The sequence below is a fragment of the Thalassophryne amazonica genome, chromosome 13 (assembly GCF_902500255.1).
Source record: "Thalassophryne amazonica chromosome 13, fThaAma1.1, whole genome shotgun sequence".
Classification (NCBI taxonomy): Eukaryota; Metazoa; Chordata; class Actinopteri; order Batrachoidiformes; family Batrachoididae; genus Thalassophryne; species Thalassophryne amazonica.
Genome location: NC_047115.1, coordinates 97,153,254 through 97,177,568, shown reverse-complemented (window position 1 = coordinate 97,177,568; position 24,315 = coordinate 97,153,254). Strand labels below are relative to the sequence as shown.

Here is a 24,315-nt window from a genome sequence, read left to right as displayed (position 1 = left end):
GGCTCAGTTGGAACGTTCTGTTTTAGTCCTCTGTCCTGATTAAACTTCCAACAAAATCAAGGAGCATATGCTCAAATTTTATATCCCAAACACATCTGTTGATTTTTATTTTTGATTAAATACTCTTTAAAAGCTTTTCTCACATCTGCGCTTCGCCTGGAAGACTGTACTCAGGGCCATTAAGAGGACGGGTCGCTGCCTGGAAGATGAAAATCGGGGCAACCAACACGCGACACTCGCCTGGAAGACCACGTGACAGTTTGTCACGCCCTGATTGGTCTTTTTAAACCACATAGTGTCTTGTTATTGGTGAGATTTGACTGACAGTTTCAGCTGCGGTGGATTCAAAAAAGGTTGGGTCGTTTATTTTCTTTAAACGGCGGCAGCAGTTTCAGCTTCAGACCCAGATAACGACTACAGACCGAACCGGCAGCTACTCACGGAACCAGCAGCTACAGACCGAGGCAGTGGCTGGGTCCAGGTGAGTCCGGATACTTTACTCCACACTAAAGTCATGTTTGAGTCCAAAACCTGCCGATCGGTAAGCTAATGCCAGCATGCTAAGCTAACTTTTTAGCTTTTACTCTGAAGCTAGCGTTCAAACTTTGACCTCGTTTTGACGTGTAAAGTATTAAAACACAGTTAAAGCTGAGTGTCTGGATACCGACCTCAATACCACAGTTACGATAAAAAACAAAGTTTGATCTGTGATTTGAGACAAAAAGTCACCAGGTGCTGAGAAAATAATGTGGTCCTTAGAAAGAAACAAAGAATAATAATAATAAAAAAAGGCACCAAATTCCCCTTGGATTCGCCTTTTTCTTTTTTCCTCCTCTCTGGGTTGTGACAGGAGATCTGAGGTGGATGTGCATGTTGATTTGGCACAAGTTGAGAACGGAGAATGGGCAGCGGTGGTTTTGAACCAAGAACCTTCTGCTCTGGAAACGAGCACACTAATGCTCGGCCACCACTCCGCACTAAATTATAAGTAACCACAATTATCTTCACACTTCCCATTGGTGACCTACATCCTTTAAAATGACACCAAGATTGTCTTGATGGGTCTTGTCTTTTCCAAGAAATTACATCTGATCTTCATAAAAATTAACAAGAGTGTTACAAATCCACCCTTTTTGATACACCAGTATATGAAATGTGACACTATAAGTTGATCTCCCACACAGCCCTGTACTTTTTGTATTTGATTGATGTAAATGAAGTCCAGACATACTCTAAGTGTTCATCCTGTGAATTGTCTGAAGAAACTTGGCTGTGAAACTGATTGTTTTACACAAAAAGGTGCAGTTACTTATGTAAGCCATCATTTAGATTTTTATATTCTTATTTAATTTGTCAAGTTGTAGAGATTTGCTTTCACTGAGTTTAAACGTAATTGTTGTTTTTATTTATTTTAAATATCTATACAGCAGCCTGACTTTTGTTCTATTTACGTTTGATGACATTCCAACACTGACGTGTATAGCTTCAGGGTTCATAAACATATTCTTCCCACTATGTGTATATTATAGTGCCAGTGGAAAAAGAACAAATATCAGTTAATTTGTTAATTAATGTGGTTTCAGGGCAGCACTGGGATCAACTCTTCAGGTTGTCCAAAAATAGCTCCACTTGTTTTTCCAGGTGCTGTGCTCATCACGTAAGTCTCATTACTTTTCTTATAGAAGAAACTTGCTTTAGTATGTCACAGAAATTTGTAGGATGTGTGTGTGTGTGTGTGGGGGGGGGGGGTCGGTCCACACAGAAACAGGTTTAGGCTATCAACAGTGCCTTAATTGAGAGAGTGGTGACATGACGAGTTGGGGGGAAACGGTCACGTGACTCGTGGTGCCATCTTGGGTTCAAAATGGTGTTCACTCTGTGTCTGCATGTAAATCAGCTATTTTATTTATTTGCTGAAAATGATGGGTTGTTGTGCATTTGGAAGCACAAATAGACACAACAAGGGCTTCAAGATGTACAGATTCCCTTCAGATCTGAAAAGAAGAAATATTTGGAAAAATAGTCTGCTGTGTGGGATGGAAGTGATTTCATCCAAAGTTTTGAGAGGTAAACTTATTGTTCAGTCCCATGTACAGTAAAACTCACCTAAACCGTCATCATATAAACCAGATATTCAGTCACCGGACAAAAAAAGTCCCAAAGTTTTTGTTTTCCATGTAATAAACACCGTATGGAGGTGCTGGTCATATAATTAGAATAGCATGAAAAAGTTAATTTATTTCAGTAATTCCATTCAAAAAGTGAAACTTGTATATTCATTCATTCCACACAGACTGATATATTTCAAGTGTTTACGATTTCTTTTAATGTTGATGATTATAACTGACAACTAATGAAAACCCCAAATTCAAGTATCTCAGAAAATGAAAATATTGTGAAAAGCTTGAATATTGAAGACACCTGGTGTCGAACTGTAATCGGCTGATTAACTCCAAAAACCTGCAAAGGCCTTTAATTGGTCTCTGTCTAGTTCTGTTGGCTACACAATCATGGTGTAGACTGCTGACTTGACGTCTTGTCTGGGCTAAAGACAAAAAGGACTCTGGACTGCTGCTGAGTGCTCCAAAGTTATGTTCTCTGATCAAAGTACATTTTGCATTTCCTTTGGAAATCAAGGTCCCAGAGTCTGGAGGAAGAGAGGAGAGGCACAGAATCCACGCTGCTTGAGGTCCAGTGTAAAGTTTCCACAGTCAGTGATGGTTTGGGTGCCATGTCATCTGCTGGTGTTGGGCTACTGTGTTTTCTGAGGTCCGAGGTCAACGCGGCCATCTACCAGGAAGTCGTAGAGCACTTCATGCTTCCTCCTGCTGACCAACTTTATGGAGATGCAGATTTCATTTTCCAACAGGACTTGGCACGTGCACACAGTGCCAAAGGTACCAGTACCTGGTTTAAGGACCATGGTATCCCTGTTCTTAATTGGCCAGCAAACTCGCTTGACCTTAACCCCATAAAAAAATCTATGGGGTATTATGAAGAGGAAGATGCGACATGCCAGACCCAACCATGCAGAAGAGCTGAAGACCGCTATCAGAGCAACCTGGGCTCTCACACCACCTGAGCAGTGCCACAGACTGATTGACTCCGTGCCACGCTGCATTGCTGCAGGAATTCAGGCAAAAGGAACCCCAACTACGTATTGAGTGCAGGACATGATCATATTGTTCATGTTCAGACTTTTCAGTTGGCCGACATTTCTAAAAATCCTTTTTGTATTGGTCTTAAGTAATATTCTAATTTTCTGAGATACTGAATTTGGGATTTTCATTAGTTGTTAGTTATAATCATCAAAATGAAAAGAAATAAACATTTGAAATGTCAGTTTGTGTGTAATGAATGAATATACAAGTTTCACTTTTTGAATGGAATTACTGAAATAAATCAACTTTATCATGATATTCTAATTATGTGACCAGCGCCTGTATAATGGATTTTCGCTCACATTGGATAAAATGTCCCGTCTGATCAGTGTAGTTCCATTAAAACCCCTGAGCAGTCTGGATGTGCACAGTAGGCCTAACGGAGGTACATATTAAAGTTCAGCGCTCTGATACTCACAGATTTGAGGAAAGTGGGACTAGTCATTTCTGAGTTTTTTAAACAGCTGTTTATTTTATTTTTTCCACACTATGTTCAGACTTGGACCTGCAGCCTGATGTGCACCTGTTTTTCTGCTTTCACTCTTTCATACTTTAATTGTTTTAATTCTGTGATTGTAAGCACTCAACCAGACTGAGTTTTATGGGATTTATACTGACAGAAATGGTGACTTACTGGAGAAAAACATAATACTTGAAACATCTTATTTTCTATGTAATGAAAATACATTAAATTCATCAAATTTTTCATTTTCTCAAATAATTGAAATATTGGCCTGTTAGCTTCAGCTTGTTCAGGAACTTTGAGATGTGGCTTCATTCGTCACCTAGGTCTTGTGGACCTGTGCACCACCTCTTCAGCCATTTTTGGGCTGGCTGGGACTTGGGTGGAGGACGCTCTGCATACATGGTGACACCCTGAACGACCCTATTGGAGCTTCAGAAAACGTCTGTGACAACGTCACAGAGGGTTTGTCCGTGATATAAACCGTCTGTGGTAATTATTCACTGAAAACATGCAGTCAGTTTTACTGGGCTGAGCAGTAATATAAAGCTGTCTGTTTCCTGCTTATCACAGCAGTGTGAGTTTATAAAGTAAGTCTGTCTGACCAGCCAAGCTGTGGTGTGATGCTGTTTTCCAGTGGCAGTGCCACACCACATCTGGTTGTGTCCAGCTGCTAAAAGCCTCCATGTAGCTTTGTGTGCTGGGTCAACTTAAAAACAAGCAAGCTGCAACCTGTGCCAGTTATTGAAAAGGCCACTGATGGGGAAATACACTATGCTGAACGAGGCGCTCTGGTTGAGAAGTGTCCATTGGTGAGCAGCAACAGATGAGTTCACTTTTGGCACAATTCAAATTACTGAATCTTTTTTCTATTAAGCACTAAGATGTGGGTGAATTTGTCAGTTCTTCTTGCTTTGTACAAAAACATGAATTAAGCAGTTATCTAGTACTACTTACACAGTGATTTGCATTATACATGAATGCCAGTGGAAAAGATGGACACCCCCCACACACACACATCACTGTAACTGGGAAGTATCCTTTGTCAGCGGTGCACTCCATGCGCATGGTAAAGGAAGCTGACTGATTAGCGATTCCACGTACAATCACTGCAACATCTTCTACCTCAAATTACATGCTCAATCATAAATGAGAAAACTTTACCACTTTTTATGTTTCCCTGCGGTGGGATTCCTGCAGTCCACCACCCAGGTGTAATGGGTTTGGCAACGCCAGTATGTGCTCCCTGATCTCTGACATTCCCTTTTGTTAAAGCTGGGTGAGTGTAGGCCTGTCAGGCTCTCATATGTTCTTGTCCTTTCAGGCATCAATGGAGGACTACTTGAAAATTGAGAAGATTGGAGAAGGTTGGTTCTCTGCTGGTTGGTGTTGTAGGTTGTGTGTGTGCATTTGTCTCAGCATTGTGTGTTTCTTCAGGTACCTATGGGGTGGTGTATAAGGGCAGACACAAGGCCACGGGGCAGGTGGTGGCCATGAAGAAGATCCGCTTGGAGAGCGAGGAGGAGGGTGTTCCCAGCACCGCCATCAGAGAGATCTCTCTGCTCAAAGAGCTGCAGCATCCCAACGTTGTACGGTACGTTCTCTCAGCCTGATCCATGCCATAATGGTCACGCCAACCACTTCCCTCTGCTCTGTGGGAGCATATCGTTTAAGCCAGCAGTTCCCAAGCTTCTTAAACTCTCCTGATCAAGTTAGCACAGCCCGCGCTGCTGTGGAACCCCCCACCCTTACAAGATTAACCAATGTTTGTGAAGCTGCCTCGTTCCACGGTCCAACCAAAGTTGGTGGTCTCAGTCAATCAATCAATCAATCAACTTTTTTCTTATATAGTGCCAAATCACAACAAACAGTTGCCCCAAGGCGCTCCATATTGTAAGGCAAGGCCATACAATAATTATGAAAAACCCCAACGGTCAAAACGACCCCCTATGAGCAAGCACTTGGCAACAGTGGGAAGGAAAAACTCCCTTTTAACAGGAAGAAACCTCCAGCAGAACCAGGCTCAGGGAGGGGCAGTCTTCTGCTGGGACTGGTTGGGGCTGAGGGAGAGAACCAGGAAAAAGACATGCTGTGGAGGGGAGCAGAGATCAATCACTAATGATTAAATGCAGAGTGGTGCATACAGAGCAAAAAGAGAAAGAAACACTCAGTACATCATGGGAACCCCCCAGCAGTCTAAGTCTATAGCAGCATAACTAAGGGATGGTTCAGGGTCACCTGATCCAGCCCTAACTATAAGCTTTAGCAAAAAGGAAAGTTTTAAGCCTAATCTTAAAAGTAGAGAGGGTGTCTGTCTCCCTGATCCGAATTGGGAGCTGGTTCCACAGGAGAGGAGCCTGAAAGCTGAAGGCTCTGCCTCCCATTCTACTCTTACAAACCCTAGGAACTACAAGTAAGCCTGCAGTCTGAGAGCGAAGCGCTCTATTGGGGTGATATGGTACTATGAGGTCCCTAAGATAAGATGGGACCTGATTATTCAAAACCTTATAAGTAAGAAGAAGAATTTTAAATTCTATTCTAGAATTAACAGGAAGCCAATGAAGAGAGGCCAATATGGGTGAGATATGCTCTCTCCTTCTAGTCCCCGTTAGTACTCTAGCTGCAGCATTTTGAATTAACTGAAGGCTTTTCAGGGAACTTTTAGGACAACCTGATAATGATGAATTACAATAGTCCAGCCTAGAGGAAATAAATGCATGAATTAGTTTTTCAGCATCACTCTGAGACAAGACCTTTCTAATTTTAGAGATATTACGTAAATGCAAAGAAGCAGTCCTACATATTTGTTTAATATGCGCTTTGAATGACATATCCTGATCAAAAATGACTCCAAGATTTCTCACAGTATTACTAGAGGTCAGGGTAATGCCATCCAGAGTAAGGATCTGGTTAGACACCATGTTTCTAAGATTTGTGGGGCCAAGTACAATAACTTCAGTTTTATGAGTTTAAAAGCAGGAAATTAGAGGTCATCCATGTCTTTATGTCTGTAAGACAATCCTGCAGTTTAGCTAATTGGTGTGTGTCCTCTGGCTTCATGGATAGATAAAACTGGGTATCATCTGCATAACAATGAAAATTTAAGCAATGCCATCTAATAATACTGCCTAAGGGAAGCATGTATAAAGTGAATAAAATTGGTCCTAGCACAGAACCTTGTGGAACTCCATAATTAACCTTAGTCCGTGAAGAAGACTCCCCATTTACATGAACAAATTGTAATCTATTAGATAAATATTAATACCTATGGCATGCTCTAATCTCTGTAATAAAATTTTATGGTCAACAGTATCAAAAGCAGCACTGCGGTCTAACAGAACAAGCACAGAGATGAGTCCACTGTCTGAGGCCATAAGAAAATCATTTTTAACCTTCACTAATGTTGTTTCTGTACTATGATGAATTCTAAAACCTGACAAACTCTTCAAATAGACCATTCCTCTGCAGATGATCAGTTAGCTGTTTTACAACTACCCTTTCAAGAATTTTTGAGAGAAAAGGAAGGTTGGAGATTGGCCTATAATTAGCTAAGACAGCTGGGTCAAGTGATGGCTTTTTAAGTAATGGTTTAATTGCTGCCACCTTAAAAGCCTGTGGTACATAGCCAACTAATAAAGATAGATTGATCATATTTAAGATCGAAGCATTAAATAATGGTAGGGCTTCCTTGAGCAGTCTGGTAGGAATGGGGTCTAATAGACATGTTGATGGTTTGGATGAAGTAACTAATGAAAATAACTCAAACAGAACAATCTGAGAGAAAGAGTCTAACCAAATACCAGCATCACTGAAAGCAGCCAAAGATAACGATACGTCTTTGGGATGGTTATGAGTAATTTTTTCTCTAATAGTTAAAATTTTATTAGCAAAGAAAGTCATGAAGTCATTACTAGTTAAAGGAATACTCGGCTCAATAGAGCTCTGACTCTTTGTCAGCCTGGCTACAGTGCTGAAAAGAAACCTGGGGTTCTTATTTTCTTCAATTAGTGATGAGTAGTAAGATGTCCTAGCTTTACGGAGGGCTTTTTTATAGAGCAACAGACTTTTTCCAGGCTAAGTGAAGATCTTCTAAATTAGTGAGACGCCATTTCCTCTCCAACTTACGGGTTATCTGCTTTAAGCTGCGAGTTTGTGAGTTATACCACGGAGTCAGGCACTTCTGATTTAAGGCTCTCTTTTTCAGAGGAGCTACAGCATCCAAAGTTGTCTTCAATGACGATGTAAAACTATTGACGAGATACTCTATCTCACTCACAGAGTTTAGGTAGCTACTCTGCACTGTGTTGGTATATGGCATTAGAGAACATAAAGAAGGAATCATATCCTTAAACCTAGTTACAGCACTTTCTGAAAGACTTCTAGTGTAATGAAACTTATTCCCCACTGCTGGGTAGTCCATCAGAGTAAATGTTATTAAGAAATGATCAGACAGAAGGGAGTTTTCAGGGAATACTGTTAAGTCTTCAATTTCCATACCATAAGTCAGAACAAGATCTAAGATATGATTAAAGTGGTGGGTGGACTCATTTACATTTTGAGCAAAGCCAATTGAGTCTAATAATAGATTAAATGCAGTGTTGAGGCTGTCATTCTCAGCATCTGTGTGGATGTTAAAATCGCCCACTATAATTATCTTATCTGAGCTAAGCACTAAGTCAGACAAAAGGCCTGAAAATTCACAGAAACTCACAGTAACGACCAGGAGGACGATAGATAACAAATAAAACTGGTTTTTGGGACTTCCAATTTACATGGACAAGACTAAGAGTCAAGCTTTCAAATGAATTAAAGCTCTGTCTGGATTTTTGATTGATTAATAAGCTGGAATGGAAGATTGCTGCTAATCCTCCGCCTCGGCCCCTGTTACGAGCATTCTGGCAGTTAGTGTGACTCTGGGGTGTTGACTCATTTAAACTAACATATTCATCCTGCTGTAACCAGGTTTCTGTAAGACAGAATAAATCAATATGTTGATCAATTATTATATCATTTACTAACAGGGACTTAGAAGAGAGAGACCTAATGTTTAATAGACCACATTTAACTGTTTGTCTGTGGTGCAGTTGAAGGTGCTATTATTTTTTCTTTTTGAATTTTTATGCTTAAATTGATTTTTGCTGGTTATTGGTGGTCTGGGAGCAGGCACCGTCTCTACGGGGATGGGGTAATGAGGGGATGGCAGGGGGAGAGAAGCTGCAGAGAGGTGTGTAAGACTACAACTCTGCTTCCTGGTCCCAACCCTGGATAGTCACGGTTTGGAGGATTTAAGAAAATTGGCCAGATTTCTAGAAATGAGAGCTGCTCCATCCAAAGTGGGATGGATGCCGTCTCTCCTAACAAGACCAGGTTTTCCCCAGAAGCTTTGCCAATTATCTATGAAGCCCACCTCATTTTTTGGACACCACTCAGACAGCAATTCAAGGAGAACATGCGGCTAAACATGTCACTCCCGGTCCGATTGGGGAGGAGCCCAGAGAAAACTACAGAGTCCGACATTGTTTTTGCAAAGTTACACACCGATTCAATGTTAATTTTAGTGACCTCCGATTGGCGTAACCGGGTGTCATTACTGCCGACGTGAATTACAATCTTACCAAATTTACGCTTAGCCTTAGCCAGCAGTTTCAAATTTCCTTCAATGTCGCCTGCTCTGGCCCCCGGAAGACATTTGACTATGGTTGCTGGTGTCGCTAACTTCACATTTCTCCAAACAGAGTCGCCAATAACCCGAGTTTGATCCTCGGCGGGTGTGTCGCCGAGTGGGGGAAAACTGTTAGAAATGTGAACGGGTTGGCGGTGTACACGGGGTGTAGACTTCTGTTTAGAACTACGCTTCCTCCTCACAGTCACCCAGTCGGCCTGCTTTCCCGGCTGCTCGGGATCTGCCAGAGGGAAACTAACGGCGGCTAAGCTACCTTGGTCCGCACCGACTACAGGGGCCTGGCTAGCTGTAGAATTTTCCACGGTGCGGAGCCGAGTCTCCAATTCGCCCAGCCTGGCCTCCAAAGCTACGAATAAGCTACACTTATTACAAGTACCATTACTGCTAAAGGAGGCCGAGGAATAACTAAACATTTCACACCCAGAGCAGAAAAGTGCGGGAGAGACAGGAGAAGCCGCCATGCTAAACCGGCTAAGAGCTAGTAGCTGCGCTAAGCTAGCGGATTCCTAAAAACACACAAAGTGAATAATGTGTAAATAATTTAGAGGTGATTCAGCAGAGGGAGTGCTTTAGTTAAGGCACGTGAAGATTACATTGTGAAGCAAATCGTTATCTAGGTCAGTGATTCTCAACCGGGGTGCCGTGATCGATCGTCAGGGGTGCCGTGGGTATTTTTCATATTCGCGATTATTTTTCATATTCGCGATTACCGTGAATTATTTATTTTATCCACAAAGCATAAAACGACTCAGAATCTGACGTCATTGTGCTGCAGCCTCGCTCTCGTCTTAAGGCGGGACAATAACAAGGAGGCTGACGGCCGATTAAAACAGTGCCGTCTTCTTCAAAAGCCATCTAAAATGCGGAGCTGTCGGTGTGTGTGTCTGTGCCTGTGTGTGCACGCGCGCGGAGTTAACAGGCTGCAGACTGCGAGGGAGGGGGTGGGTCAGGGAGGGGAGGGGGTGGGTGAGGGAGATTCCTGAATGCAGGCGCGACACGTTCAGTGCGCAGCGAGTGCGGAGCAGAGAGAGGATTATAAATGGAGTGAACATGTTAACAAAACGAAAACGTAAAGCTTTTACTTCTCTCTGAACTTTCTCTAAAGGTGTGATTCTGCCGTTACCGTCCGGTTCACACCATGTGCGCGTCGTATGCTGAATTTATGAGATCATGAGATGAAATAAACGATCAGATATCTTTAAAAACATATTTAAAAAATGAGAATATATGAATGAACTGAGATACACAAAAAAAAAATGTTCAGACGCACAGATCACAAAAAGCAGGTTAGAACTCTGAACTTTAACAGCTGTTATTTTCCAAAGGTATTTATTTGTTCAGTCTTGAGCTTAATGCAGTGTTTAAGCACAAAACGTGACTGATGAGGAGAAACAATTTCAGAAATGCAACAGAAACAACCACAAATCAGAAAAAGTTGGGACTGTATGTAAAATGAAGATTAAAAATAAAAATGTTGCTCCACTCAGAATCAATCATCAATCAATTTTTTTATATAGCGCCAAATCACAACAAACAGTTGCCCCAAGGCGCTTTATATTGTAAGGCAAGGCCATACAATAATTATGTAAAACCCCAACGGTCAAAACGAAGCCAAACGTTCTTCCAGAGTTGTGTAATTATACTACAATAGTAGAATATAAAGAAGGGGAAAAAAGAAAAAAAAAATAGACAATATATTCGTCAATCGCAATTATTTGTCTGACAATTAATTGTCTCCAGAAATTCCTAATCGTGACAGCCCTACTTGAGATCAGAGCGCAAAATGCTTGAGGATTTTCGAAATGCGATGTTTTCTGTATCGATTTTCTATTGCGATAATTGGGTTTTGCGCAAAACCAGAGGTAATAGCATTATAATATTATTTTAGTTGGTGGTGTGCCGCAGGATTTTGTAAATATAAAAAGGGTGCCGCGACTCAAAAAAGGTTGAAAAACACTGATCTAGGTAACTAGATCAATCTAACTGCGCAGATTAAACAGCTAACAGATACAGCAAAACACCAATGTGCTCCGGAAAAGGAAGTGATACAATACCGCAGTGAGAGCCAACCACCAGTAGAGGCCATAGACAGGATGGGACGCATCTTCACTATATTTCACAGGTGGAAGAAAGCAGTCCTAGTAATATCTCTAATGTGGAGGTCAAAGGACAATGTAGGATTACAAAAAGAATTACCCAAGGTTCCTCACTTTGTCAGTGTGATGTACCAGCTTAGGTTAAGCGTTAGCTGGTCAAATTGATGCCGACGTCTCACTGGACCAAGAACCATCATTTCAGTCTTAACAGAATTTAAAAGTAGAAAATTTCTAGACATCCAGCTTTTTACTGACGGGCACTTCCTGTTTGGGCCTCCCTGTACCATGAGGGAGCTTGCGCCATTATTTTGCTCATATTTGTGCCGAAATATAGAGGGCGGTCTGTGATGCCATGAAAAATTACTGCTGTGTTTTGTAAAGTAATCCTTCTTTTAAAGGTTGCTGGCCTCTGAGAAGAAAAAGGGCTCTGACTTGTTTCTGTGCTTCTAGACTCCTGGATGTTTTGATGCAGGAATCTCGTCTCTACCTCATCTTTGAGTTCCTGTCCATGGACCTGAAGAAATACCTGGACTCCATCCCTTCTGGACAGTCTACAGACCCGATGCTGGTTAAAGTGTGTGTGTGTGTGAGTGAGTGAGTGTGATGATCTGTTATCAATGTACCACAGCAGAGTCAGGAAATTCTTGTTTGCTTTAGGTTATTATGTGTTCATGTGACTCGTCACTTGGCATAAATCTCCCACCCATAAGACAGTGAACAGGAGTATTTTTAATGGGCTTTGATTTCACCTGAGAGTAGGCATCACTGTTTTATTCTCTACACTAATATTGCCTCCCCCCTTGGTCCAGCAACTTGTATAAGAAAATACTACATTATCATTTACACCCACAGCACCCACAGTAAATGAGGGACTGTCTGAGCCACAGTCCAAAGCAGAAGGTGATGGTAATGCACCATTAGGCTGGATGCCATCTGCCATGAAGCAAAAACACCTGAATGAGGAGGTGATACCAGTTCTTGGAGAATGAATAGAATTAAGTTATGCTGTGAAACTGAGACCATGCTCTCTGATAAAGGAGGAATAAACATCACATCCTCTTAGATAACACAAATTTTTACAACTCGAGTTACTCAATAGTCCACTTGTTCGCATTTTGACAGTCTGAGAACAGTGAGGAAGATGGCTATGCTAAGGTAAGGTTAACTCTGGCGTTGTCAGGAGGGCAACTGGGGTAAAACCTGTGCCCAGTTAACATGTAGCTCCACCTCTGATTTGAGTGTAAACAAGGGAGGAGCCAAAGAGACCTGCTACACTCAGTTTCGATGGAGGTAAAGGTGTACATTAGGGTGGTCCTCTACAGTATCAGTGCTGCAGCTTAGCTAAAATTTCCATAAAAATTTTTCATTTTGTGATAAAAGCATGGAATGTGGCACACATCCTAAATTAACTGTTTTATTTCCAGATATGGAGCTGACCTCTAATGGGCTACAGGGGTTAAAGCATTACACAGGGTTCAAAATTTAAAAATGCTCCAATCATGTTAAACTAGAGCATGTTATTTGTCTGATCATGATTCCAAAAAGGTATAATTTGGACAATTTGTGACTGAATGTTATGAGGTAAAAACAGCAAGAATGGTGACAAAGGTCAGTTTCAGTTTGTACAGGGGTCAAAAGTTAAAGTTGCTCCAATTTTGAGTAAAAAACAAAGTGATGCAAACTATTGGTTGAGTTAATAGCATTTTAAAAAGGAATAATTTGCACCATGTCATGCTTAGTTATGTTACGGGTTATCATGTCATACGTCACACAATCCAATGGACGTCGACCTTGTTTGACCTTTACTTTAGAGACCAAGCATTCAGCACAGTCAGAACTATTCCATTTATTAATCCTTTCATTTCAACCAATAATTTGCATCACTTTTTACCAAAATTGGAGCAACTTTAACTTTTGACCCCTGTACAAACTGAAACTGATCTTTGTCACCATTTTTTAAAAAAAATCAATTTTATTTATATAGCGCCAAATCACAACAAACGGTTGCCCCAAGGCGCTTTATATTGTAAGGCAAGGCCATACAGTAATTACGGAAAAACCCCAACGGTCAAAACGACCCCCTGTGAGCAAGCACTTGGCAACAGTGGGAAGGAAAAATTCCCTTTTAACAGGAAGAAACCTCCAGCAGAACCAGGCTCAGGGAGGGGCAGTCTTCTGTTGGGACTGGTTGGGGCTGAGGGAGAGAACCAGGAAAAGACATGCTGTGGAGGGGAGCAGAGATCAATCACTAATGATTAAATGCAGAGTGGTGCATACAGAGCAAAAAGAGAAAGAAACACTCAGTGCATCATGGGAACCCCCCCAGCCGTCTAAGTCTATAGCAGCATAACTAAGGGATGGTTCAGGGTCACCTGATCCAGCCCTAACTATAAGCTTTAGCAAAAAGGAAAGTTTTAAGCCTAATCTTAAAAGTAGAGAGGGTGTCTGTCTCCCTGATCTGAATTGGGAGCTGGTTCCACAGGAGAGGAGCCTGAAAGCTGAAGGCTCTGCCTCCCATTCTACTCTTACAAACCCTAGGAACTACAAGTAAGCCTGCAGTCTGAGAGCGAAGCGCTCTATTGGGGTGATATGGTACTATGAGGTCCCTAAGATAAGATGGGACCTGATTATTCAAAACCTTTATAAGTAAGAAGAAGAATTTTAAATTATATTCTAGAATTAACAGGAGGCCAATATGGGTGAGATATGCTCTCTCCTTCTAGTCCCCGTCAGTACTCTAGCTGCAGCATTTTGAATTAACTGAAGGCTTTTTAGGGAACTTTTAGGACAACCTGATAATAATGAATTACAATAGTCCAGCCTAGAGGAAATAAATGCATGAATTAGTTTTTCAGCATCACTCTGAGACAAGACCTCTCTGATTTTAGAGATATTGCGTAAATGCAAAAAAGCAGTCTTACATATTTGTTTAATATGCGCTTTGAATGACATATCCTTTTTTGCTGTTTTTACCCCATAACTCCAGAACATTTAGTCATAGATTGTCCAAACTATACCTTTTTGGAATCGTTATGATCGGACAAATCATGTGGTATAGTTTTCAATATGATAGGAGCACTTGTAAAATTTGACCCCTGTAGCTCATTAGAGGTCAGTTCCATGATGGCTCCATATCTGAAAATAAACATTAGTTAATTTAGAATGTGTGCCAAATTCCATGCTTTTATCACAAAATGAACAATTGTTTTGCTTTGCTGCCCCACTATATGCCAAAAATAATGTGACTTTTTTTAAAGGTGCTTCCTGACAAAATTGTTCATCTTGATGGGAAAATGTGCAAAAGTTTATTTTGATACGACTTTTAACCATGCAGGGTGGAAACTGTAATAGTTGGGCATATTGGCACAAACCAGCAATAGTAATGTCGCTGTTGACAAATGAAATACAAACTGAAATCGTATCTCAAACTCAGTGTCACAAAAATCAGGAGCCAGGTGGCAGGGGTTCACATCTTACAATTCTCATGAAATTTGGCCCAATTTATCTCCCCCCCCCCCCCCCCCCCCCCCCAAAAAAAATATCATCAAAAATTGAAGAGTTACCTCGAAAAAGTGGAAGCTGAAGGCGTTCAGCTCCTTCACATGTTTGAGTGGTGACGAGAAGCAGTTTAACTCCTGTCAGGAAGCTTTTTGTTGACCTGTTCACATCGTTCTTGTGAATGTGGCTGACACCAGATTCCCATGTGGACTGTTCACCGTCCTCAACTGACCCACCTGCCTGGAAAACACACATCTGTACAGACTGTATACACACAAGAAAAGTGCAGCCTGGCCTTAGGGCGCGTGTCACATGGTGACCCGGACCAGGTCGGCCACGCGTGCGGTGGACACAGCAGTCATGCGTCTGTGTGTTGCTGCCTTTCGTTCCACATCATTTGTGCAGTTTGCTTTTGGCTCGCTGAAAGCAGACCTGCTCTCAAATGTCCTCGAGTGTTTTTGTGAGCTCTCATTTTGTCTTTGTGACACTTTATGTTGATGTTTTTGATGTTGTGCCGCTAACTGTCTTTGTTCTTGTAGAGTTACCTGTACCAGATCTTGGAGGGCATTCACTTCTGTCACTGTCGCCGAGTCCTGCACCGAGACCTGAAACCCCAGAACCTGCTGATTGACAACAAAGGTGTCATTAAACTGGCGGACTTTGGCTTGGCCCGGGCCTTTGGGGTTCCTGTCAGAGTGTACACCCACGAGGTGAGATCCCACAGACGTACCAGCAGCATTCAGGCAGATGCCCTCACTTCCTGATAAACATCAATTCTGTTGTTGATCGACAGCGGCACACAAATTCTGCTGTCACGCACTTAATATTATGAGACCATCCCAGCCGGCACGTGGAGACAACTGACAAACTAAACATTATCTTGGAACTCGCCAAATGCAAAGAACATATGAGACCAAACTTGCATCAAATCAATTTTATTTATGTAGCGCCAAATCACAACAAACAGTTGCCCCAAGGCGCTTTATATTGTAAGGCAAAGCCATACAATAATTACAGAAAAACCCCAACGGTCAAAACGACCCGCTGTGAGCAAGCACTTGGCTACAGTGGGAAGGAAAAACTCCCTTTTAACAGGAAGAAACCTCCAGCAGAACCAGGCTCAGGGAGGGGCAGTCTTCTGCTGGGACTGGTTGGGGCTGAGGGAGAGAACCAGGAAAAAGACATGCTGTGGAGGGGAGCAGAGATCAATCACTAATGATTAAATGCAGAGTGGTGCATACAGAGCAAAAAGAGAAAGAAACACTCAGTGCATCATGGGAACCCCCCAGCAGTCTACGTCTATAGCAGCATAACTAAGGGATGGTTCAGGGTCACCTGATACAGCCCTAACTATAAGCTTTAGCAAAAAGGAAAGTTTTAAGCCTAATCTTAAAAGTAGAGAGGGTGTCTGTCTCCCTGATCTGAATTGGGAGCTGGTTCCACAGGAGAGGAGCCTGAAAGCTGAAGGCTCTGCCTCCCATTCTACTCTTACAAATCCTAGGAACTACAAGTAAGCCTGCAGTCTGAGAGCAAAGCGCTGTATTGGGGTGATATGGTACTACGAGGTCCCTAAGATAAGATGGGACCTGATTATTCAAAACCTTATAAGTAAGAAGAATAATTTTAAATTCTATTCTGGAATTCACAGGGAGCCAATGAAGACAGGCCAATATGGGTGAAATATGCTCTCTCCTTCTAGTCCCCGTCAGTACTCTAGCTGCAGCATTTTGAATTAACTGAAGGCTTTTCAGGGAACCTTTAGGACAACCTGATAATAATGAATTACAGTAGTCCAGCCTAGAGGAAATAAATGCATGAATTAGTTTTTCAGCATCACTCTGAGACAACACCTTTCTAATTTTAGAGATATTGCGCAAATGCAAAAAAGCAGACCTATATATTTGTTTAATATGCGCATTGAATGACATATCCTGATCAAAAATGACTCCCAAGATTTCTCACAGTATTACTAGAGGTCAGGGTAATGCCATCCAGAGTAAGGATCTGGTTAGACACCATGTTTCTAAGATTTGTGGGGCAAAGTACAATAACTTCAGTTTTATCTGAGTTTAAAAGCAGGAAATTAGAGGTCATCCATGTCTTTATGTCTGTAAGACAATCCTGCAGTTTAACTAACTGGTGTGTGTCCTCTGGCTTCATGGATAGATAAAGCTGGGTATCATCTGCATAACAATGAAAATTTAAGCAATGCTGTCTAATAATACTGCCTAAGGGAAACATGTATAAAGTGAATAAAATTGGTCCTAGCACAGAACCTTGTGGAACTCCATAATTAACCTTAGTCTGTGAAGAAGAGTCCCCATTTACATGAACAAATTGTAATCTATTAGATAAATATGATTCACACCAGCGCAGTGCCTTTAATACCTATGGCATGCTCTAATCTCTGTAATAAAATTTTATGGACAACAGTATCAAAAGCAGCACTGAGGTCTAACAGAACAAGCACAGAGATGAGTCCACTGTCTGAGGCCATAAGAAGATCATTTGTAACCTTCACTAATGCTGTTTCTGTACTATGATGAATTCTAAAACCTGACTGAAACTCGTCAAATAGACCATTCCTCTGCAGATGATCAGTTAGCTGTTTTACAACTACCCTTTCAAGAATTTTTGAGAGAAAAGGAAGGTTGGAGATTGGCCTATAATTAGCTAAGATAGCTGGGTCAAGTGATGGCTTTTTAAGTAATGGTTTAATTACTGCCACCTTAAAAGCCTGTGGTACATAGCCAACTAACAAAGATAGATTGATCATATTTAAGATCGAAGCATTAATTAATGGTAGGGCTTCCTTGAGCAGCCTGGTAGGAATGGGGTCTAATAGACATGTTGATGGTTTGGAGGAAGTAACTAATGAAAATAACTCCGACAGAACAATCGGAGAGAGAGTCTAACCAAATACCAGCATCACTGAAAGCAGCCAAAGATAACGATATGTCTTTGGGATGGTTATGAGTAATTTTTTCTCTAATAGTTAAAATTTTATTAGCAAAGAGTCATGAAGTCATTACTAGTTAAAGGAATACTCGGCTCAATAGAGCTCTGACTCTGTCAGCCTGGCTACAGTGCTGAAAAGAAACTTAGGGTTGTTCTTATTTTCTTCAATTAGTGATTAGTAAGATGTCCTAGCTTTACAGAGGGCTTTTTTTTAATAGAGCAACAGACTCTTTTTCCAGGCTATGTGAAGATCTTCTAAATTAGTGAGACGCCATTTCCTCTCCAACTTGCGGGTTATCTGCTTTAAGCTGCGAGTTTGTGAGTTATACCACGGAGTCAGGCACTTCTGATTTAAGGCTCTCTTTTTCAGAGGAGCTACAGCATCCAAAGTTGTCTTCAATGAGGATGTAAAACTATTGACGAGATAATCTCTCACTCACAGAGTTTAGGTAGCTACTCTGCCCTGTGTTGGTATATGGCATTGGAGAACATAAAGAAGGAATCATATCCTTAAACCTAGTTACAGCGCTTTCTGAAAGACTTCTACTGTAATGAAACTTATTCCTCACTGCTGGGTAGTCCATCAGAGTAAATGTTATTAAGAAATGATCAGACAGAAGGGGGTTTTCAGGGAGTACTGTTAAGTCTTCAATTTCCATACCATAAATCAGAACAAGATCTAAGGTATGATTAAAGTGGTGGGTGGACTCACTTACATTTTGAGCAAAACCAATCGAGTCTAACAATAGATTAAATGCAGTGTTGAGGCTGTCATTCTCAGCATCTGTGTGGATGTTAAAATCGCCCACTATAATTATCTTATCTGAGCTAAGCACTAAGTCAGACAAAAGGTCCAAAAATTCAAGAGAAACTCACCGTAACGACCAGGTGGACGATAGATAATAACAAATAAAACTGGTTTTTGGGACTTCCAATTTAGATGGACAAGACTAAGAGTCAAGCTTTCAAATGAATTAAAGCTCTGTCTGGGTTTTTGATTGATTAATAAGCTGGAATGGAAGATTGCTGCTAATCCTCCGCCTCGGCCTGTGCTACGAGCGTTCTGGCAGTTAGTGTGACGACTCATTTAAACTAACATATTCATCCTGCTGTAACCAGGTTTCTGTAAGGCAGAATAAATCAATATGTTGATCCATTATTATATCATTTACTAACAGGGACTTAGAAGAGAGAGAGACCTAATGTTTAATAGACCACATTTAACTGTTTTAGTCTGTGGTGCAGTTGAAGGTGCTATATTTTTTTCTTTTTGAATTTTTATGCTTAAATAGATTTTTACTGGTTATTGGTGGTCTGGGAGCAGGCACCGTCTCTACGGGGATGGGGTAATGAGGGGATGGCAGGGGGAGAGAAGCTGCAGAGAGGTGTGTAAGACTACAACTCTGCTTCCTGGTCCCAACCCTGGGTAGTCACGGTTTGGAGGGTTTAATGAAATTGGCCAGATTTCTAGATGAGAGCTGCTCCATCCAAAGTGGGATGGATGCCGTCTCTCCTAACAAGACCAGGTTTTCCCCAGAAGCTTTGCCAATTATCTATGAAGCCCACCTCATTTTTTGGACACCACTCAGACAGCCAGCAATTCAGGGAGAACATGCGGCTAAACATGTCACTCCCAGTCCGATTGGGGAGGGGCCCAGAGAAAACTACAGATTCCGACATTGTTTTTGCAAAGTTACACACCGATTCAATGTTAATTTTAGTGACCTCCGATTGGCGTAACCGGGTGTCATTACTGCCGACGTGAATTACAATCTTACCAAATTTACGCTTAGCCTTAGCCAGCAGTTTCAAATTTCCTTCAATGTCGCCTGCTCTGGCCCCCGGAAGACAATTGACTATGGTTGCTGGTGTCGCTAACTTCACATTTCTCAAAACAGTCGCCAATAACCAGAGTTTGATCCTCGGCGGGTGTGTCGCCGAGTGGGGAAAAACGGTTAGAGATGTGAACGGGTTGGCGGTGTACACGGGGCTTCTGTTTAGGGCTACGCTTCCTCCTCAGTCACCCAGTCGGCCTGCTTTCCCGGTTGCTCAGGATCTGCTGGAAGGGAACTAACGGCGGCTTAGCTACCTTGGTCCGCACCGACTACAGGGGCCTGGCTAGCTGTAGAATTTTCCACTGTGTGGAGCCGAGTCTCCAATTCGCCCAGCCTGGCCTCCAAAGCTACGAATAAGCTACACTTATTACAAGTACCATTACTGCTAAAGGAGGCCAAGGAATAACTAAACATTTCACACCCAGAGCAGAAAAGTGCAGGAGAGACAGGAGAAGCTGCCATGCTAAACCGGCTAAGCGCTAGTAGCTGTGCTAAGCTAGCGGATTCCTAAAAACACACAAAGTGAATAATGTGTAAATAATTTAGAGGTGATTCAGCAGAGGGAGTGCTTTAGTTAAGGCACGTGAAGATTATACTGTGAAACAAATCATTATCTAGTTAACTAGATCAATCTAACTGCGCAGATTAAACAGCTAACAGATACAGCAAAACACCGCTGTGCTCTGGAACAGGAAGTGATACAATACCGCAGTGAGAGCCAACCACCAGTAGAGGCCAATCAAAATCAGATCAATCAAAAGAGCAACTTTGTTCTACCCATGAAATATCCCAAAGGCATACTGCCACCTACTGGATGGTTGGGAGCAGCACCTGTCTTGATATCTGAGTCAGTTATTTTGTGGATTTTGTCTAAAATGTAAAAATTAGACAGCTGTGTTTAGAACTTGAAGCTGTAATTTGTCTGCTGCCTGGACACATGGTGTGTTCGTCACGCCACCTAGGTAACAAGCTCGCAACTGCACAAACATGGTGCCACTACGAGGTCAAATACTCCACAAAATATACAACGGAATGGGACACTAAAGTGGTGAACCCGCTGAGGACGGCACGCTGTGACACACCCTGAAAGCCCGCCCCCCCCACCGTGATGCATCTCAACATATTTGTCATAATGGATGTTGAAGTGGACCCTTACCAGGCTGCAAGTTTTTCACTGTCCAAATGAGTCGTTTTTGATTTCTATACATGGCACAAACGGAGCGTCCTGAATGTTTTCACAGCGCTTCACTTTTCCCACATCTTATGTTACAGCCTTATTTCAAAATGAATTAAATTAACTTTTTACCTCCAACATTCATTCTACACTCAGTACCTCATAATGACAAAGTGAAGAAGGTTGTGGGTGATCATCATAATGCTTCCACCGATCATCCTGGAGATGTTTCTACAGATCAACTAGGAGTCCACCTCAAAAACAGCATTTGTTCCGGTGTCCAGAACTGTCCGTGGTGCATTCAATGTGCCTCGGAAAAAAATTGATGCAGGCAGCGAGCGAAGCAACACGATTCAATGTCCTCGCATCGCGCACATTTGTTTCTAGATAGCAGTTTGTATTGATTAATCTCCACATGCAGATTAAATAAATAAATCTACACTTTTTTATTTTATTATTAATTTTTAATGGCCACAGACATCCTCTGGACATGACGACATTCCCCCCGTGTTGTTGGCACGTCATCCTCGGAAAGCCCTACGTAAATATTTATCAATAAGGTGTGTGTGTGTAGATTTTTCCTGAGTCGGTCTCCTGTGTGCAGGTTGTAACTCTTTGGTACCGGGCTCCAGAGGTTCTCCTGGGTTCCCCTCGGTATTCCACGCCTGTTGACATATGGAGCACAGGGACCATCTTTGCTGAACTGGCCACCAAGAAGCCTCTGTTCCACGGAGATTCAGAGATCGACCAGCTCTTCAGGATCTTCAGGTAGGTCTGTCTCAGCTCGTCCGTTTACTTACCATCAGATGGGTCTGGTCTTCAGTAAGGACTGTGTGAGGGCGCCGCTCGCTCTGTGTGACTCAAACGTATGCTCGTTGGGACCGGGCTCTGTGGTTCCTGTGGTCTTGGTGATTGTAGAGGACCAGCTGCTAACTCTTACGCGTCCTGTTGTCTGTGTGCTCCTTCAGGACTCTGGGAACTCCAAATAACGACGTGTGGCCTGATGTAGAAAGTCTACCTGATTACAAGAACACCTTTCCTAAATGGAAGTGTGGCAGTCTGTCATCCATGGTGGCCAGTCTGGATAAGAACGGCCTCGACCTGCTGGCTGTAAGTTGACCTCCTGGACTGTACGGTTTGCTGCTCGTTGTTGCAGAACATTTTGCTGTGGTTGCTCCAATAAGCTCTGTAGGGTCTGTTGTCCTCCGTGGTTGTCGTTGTTGTGGGACGTCTGGCAGCTGAGGTTAGAGACGCGGGGCTATGACATCATCGTTTCACAGAAGTTGTGCATTAGTTGTACAGATGGAAAGGGAGCGTTTTGAGATAAATCCACTCTGGGAGCATTTTCAAAACGCAGCCCAAAAACACAACTTAACAAAACGTCTGCAGATACGAATAAAGTCATCTCCGTGTGGACGGACGCTTAAAAGGCTTTGACTTAGCCCCTTTCACACCGTGGCTGCTCCCAGTTGCTTCCTGTGGCATCATGACGACGCAGGAATTTCTGCATCAGGTGAGCACAGCAGGGGGCAGAGAGGAGGTGAGGATGCAGCCTGCAGGTTCTCTGCACAGAGAAATCAGAGTGCACAGTTTGGCTGCAGACAGACTGTGCACTCTGATTTCTCTTCTAGTTTATATTTGTTCTTGTGCTGAGCTGCAGGTCTGCGCTCTGAGTTCTGTTATAGTTTCTTTCCTCCGTTGACCGCGACGTGCGCGCGCGCGAACGAATCGTTCGTGAGCAAATATGGAGATTTCTGAAGTTCTACTTGATGTGGACATGTCCTGTCTCTGGCAATCAGTCTGTGAGCAGGACCTATGTCCTTTTTGTCCTTTTTTTTTTTTTTTTTTTATGTGTGTAGTTTTACTGCATTGTGTACACGGTATAAAAACAATCCTGCGTGATTTATACTTCGGGAACAATGGAACACAGCAGGAATCATAAATTGGTGTCGGGTAACGTCTTGTGAGTGTGTGCGGCTTCCAGTCACTCTGAGTACCGTCTTGTTGCTCTGACTTGTGCTGGAACCACTTAATTCTGCGTCGAGCAGAGGACGCAAACAAAAATTAAACGTTTAATTTTTGTTGTAAGTTTTGCTGTTGTGGCACAGAGCTGTATCGTCTCAGCACTAGGTTGCTTCACGTGGCATCGTCATAACGACACAACTGGGAGCAGCCCAGGTGTGAAAGGGGCTTAACAAGAAGACCTCATTGTTACTAAAATGTCTTCGATGGCCAAGTCAGGAGATTTTGGTTTCAGGTCCATTAATTGTTCTACATCTTTTCCACTGTTGAAACCTGTGACTGACCCATGATCTCTTTTAAAGACGGCTGTAAACATCTATATTTAAGAGGATTACACAAACCTGGTTTATGTCTGGCTCAGGCTGATCTGGGATTTATCCGTTTTCCTTCTGGGAGGCGGCCCTCTGACTTCCATGTGCTCTTATGGTTGAGTTTTATGTTATGTTTTGTTCACATTGAAGTTTTTGACTGAAATGTGAATAAACCGTTTTCAGAGGGTCAGTGTTCACGGCTGTAACTACAGCATGACTGAACTAATGCACTTTGTCTTGTTCCTGCAGAAGATGTTGACCTACAATCCTCCCAAGAGGATCTCTGCGCGTCAAGCCATGTCCCATCCGTACTTTGATGACTTGGATAAATGTTCTCTGCCTGCTGCCAACGTCAAAATCTAGAACTTTTTTTTTTTTTTTTTTTCCTTCTTCTTTCACAGTTTGTACATATTTCAGTGTGGAAGCTCATCCTTGTCTCAATAAAATGTTTTCTTCTTCTTGACCCTTCAAATACAATTAATTGATTTAGTTCAAAGTTGCTGTAATGTTTTAGTGAGTGAAAATGTCAAACATGTAGAAGAGGAAGTTTGGTTTGAAGATCTGGTCACAGAAGTGAGAAATCAACAAAGTACTTTGAGTTTGTAAGAGCGTGGCGTGAGCTGTGGGGATTCAGACTGGAGAGAAACCGCGTGGCTGTTCTGAATGTGGTAGAATATTAAGAGATTCAGGGAGTCAGTTGGGGTTTGAACATTTGGAGTTCCTGGGACTCTTATTTTTCCGTAATTATTGTATGGCCTTGCCTTACAATATAAAGTGCCTTGGGGCAACTGTTTGTTGTGATTTGGCGCTATACAAATAAAATTGATTTAATTTTCAATCTAAGTACATTAGTTGAATATTTACTTTAAAATCATTTCAGGGGTGGGGAAAAAGAAAAATTTGGGTCCAGTTCTGTATGTGAATATGCACTTCACTGTGCTTTGCCACATCCTATACCACCTTGGCCCCTGGATGGCAACCAGCCAGGCAAGGCAGCTGTTGGGTGAGGGTCAAGGTCATCAGGGTTAAATGTCTTATTAGCTACTATTATTAGCCTGTACAGTCTTTGTTCCCAGAGGCACAATTAGAGTTTTCAGCATTTTTCTTATTACGT

General features: G+C 42.2%; 1 protein-coding gene across 1 annotated transcript; it reads left to right on the top strand.

Annotated features, from left to right (window-relative positions):
* Positions 1-318: 318 nt before the first annotated feature.
* On the top strand, positions 319-23,675 carry cdk1 (cyclin-dependent kinase 1). The gene is made up of 9 exons (XM_034185394.1): positions 319-481; positions 1,584-1,657; positions 4,949-4,991; positions 5,062-5,218; positions 11,854-11,977; positions 15,441-15,611; positions 21,473-21,636; positions 21,837-21,978; positions 23,451-23,675. Exons 3-9 carry the CDS (start codon positions 4,955-4,957, stop codon positions 23,562-23,564), a joined length of 909 nt encoding a protein of 302 aa, XP_034041285.1. The 5' UTR covers positions 319-481; positions 1,584-1,657; positions 4,949-4,954; the 3' UTR covers positions 23,565-23,675.
* The last annotated feature ends 640 nt before the right edge of the window (positions 23,676-24,315 follow it).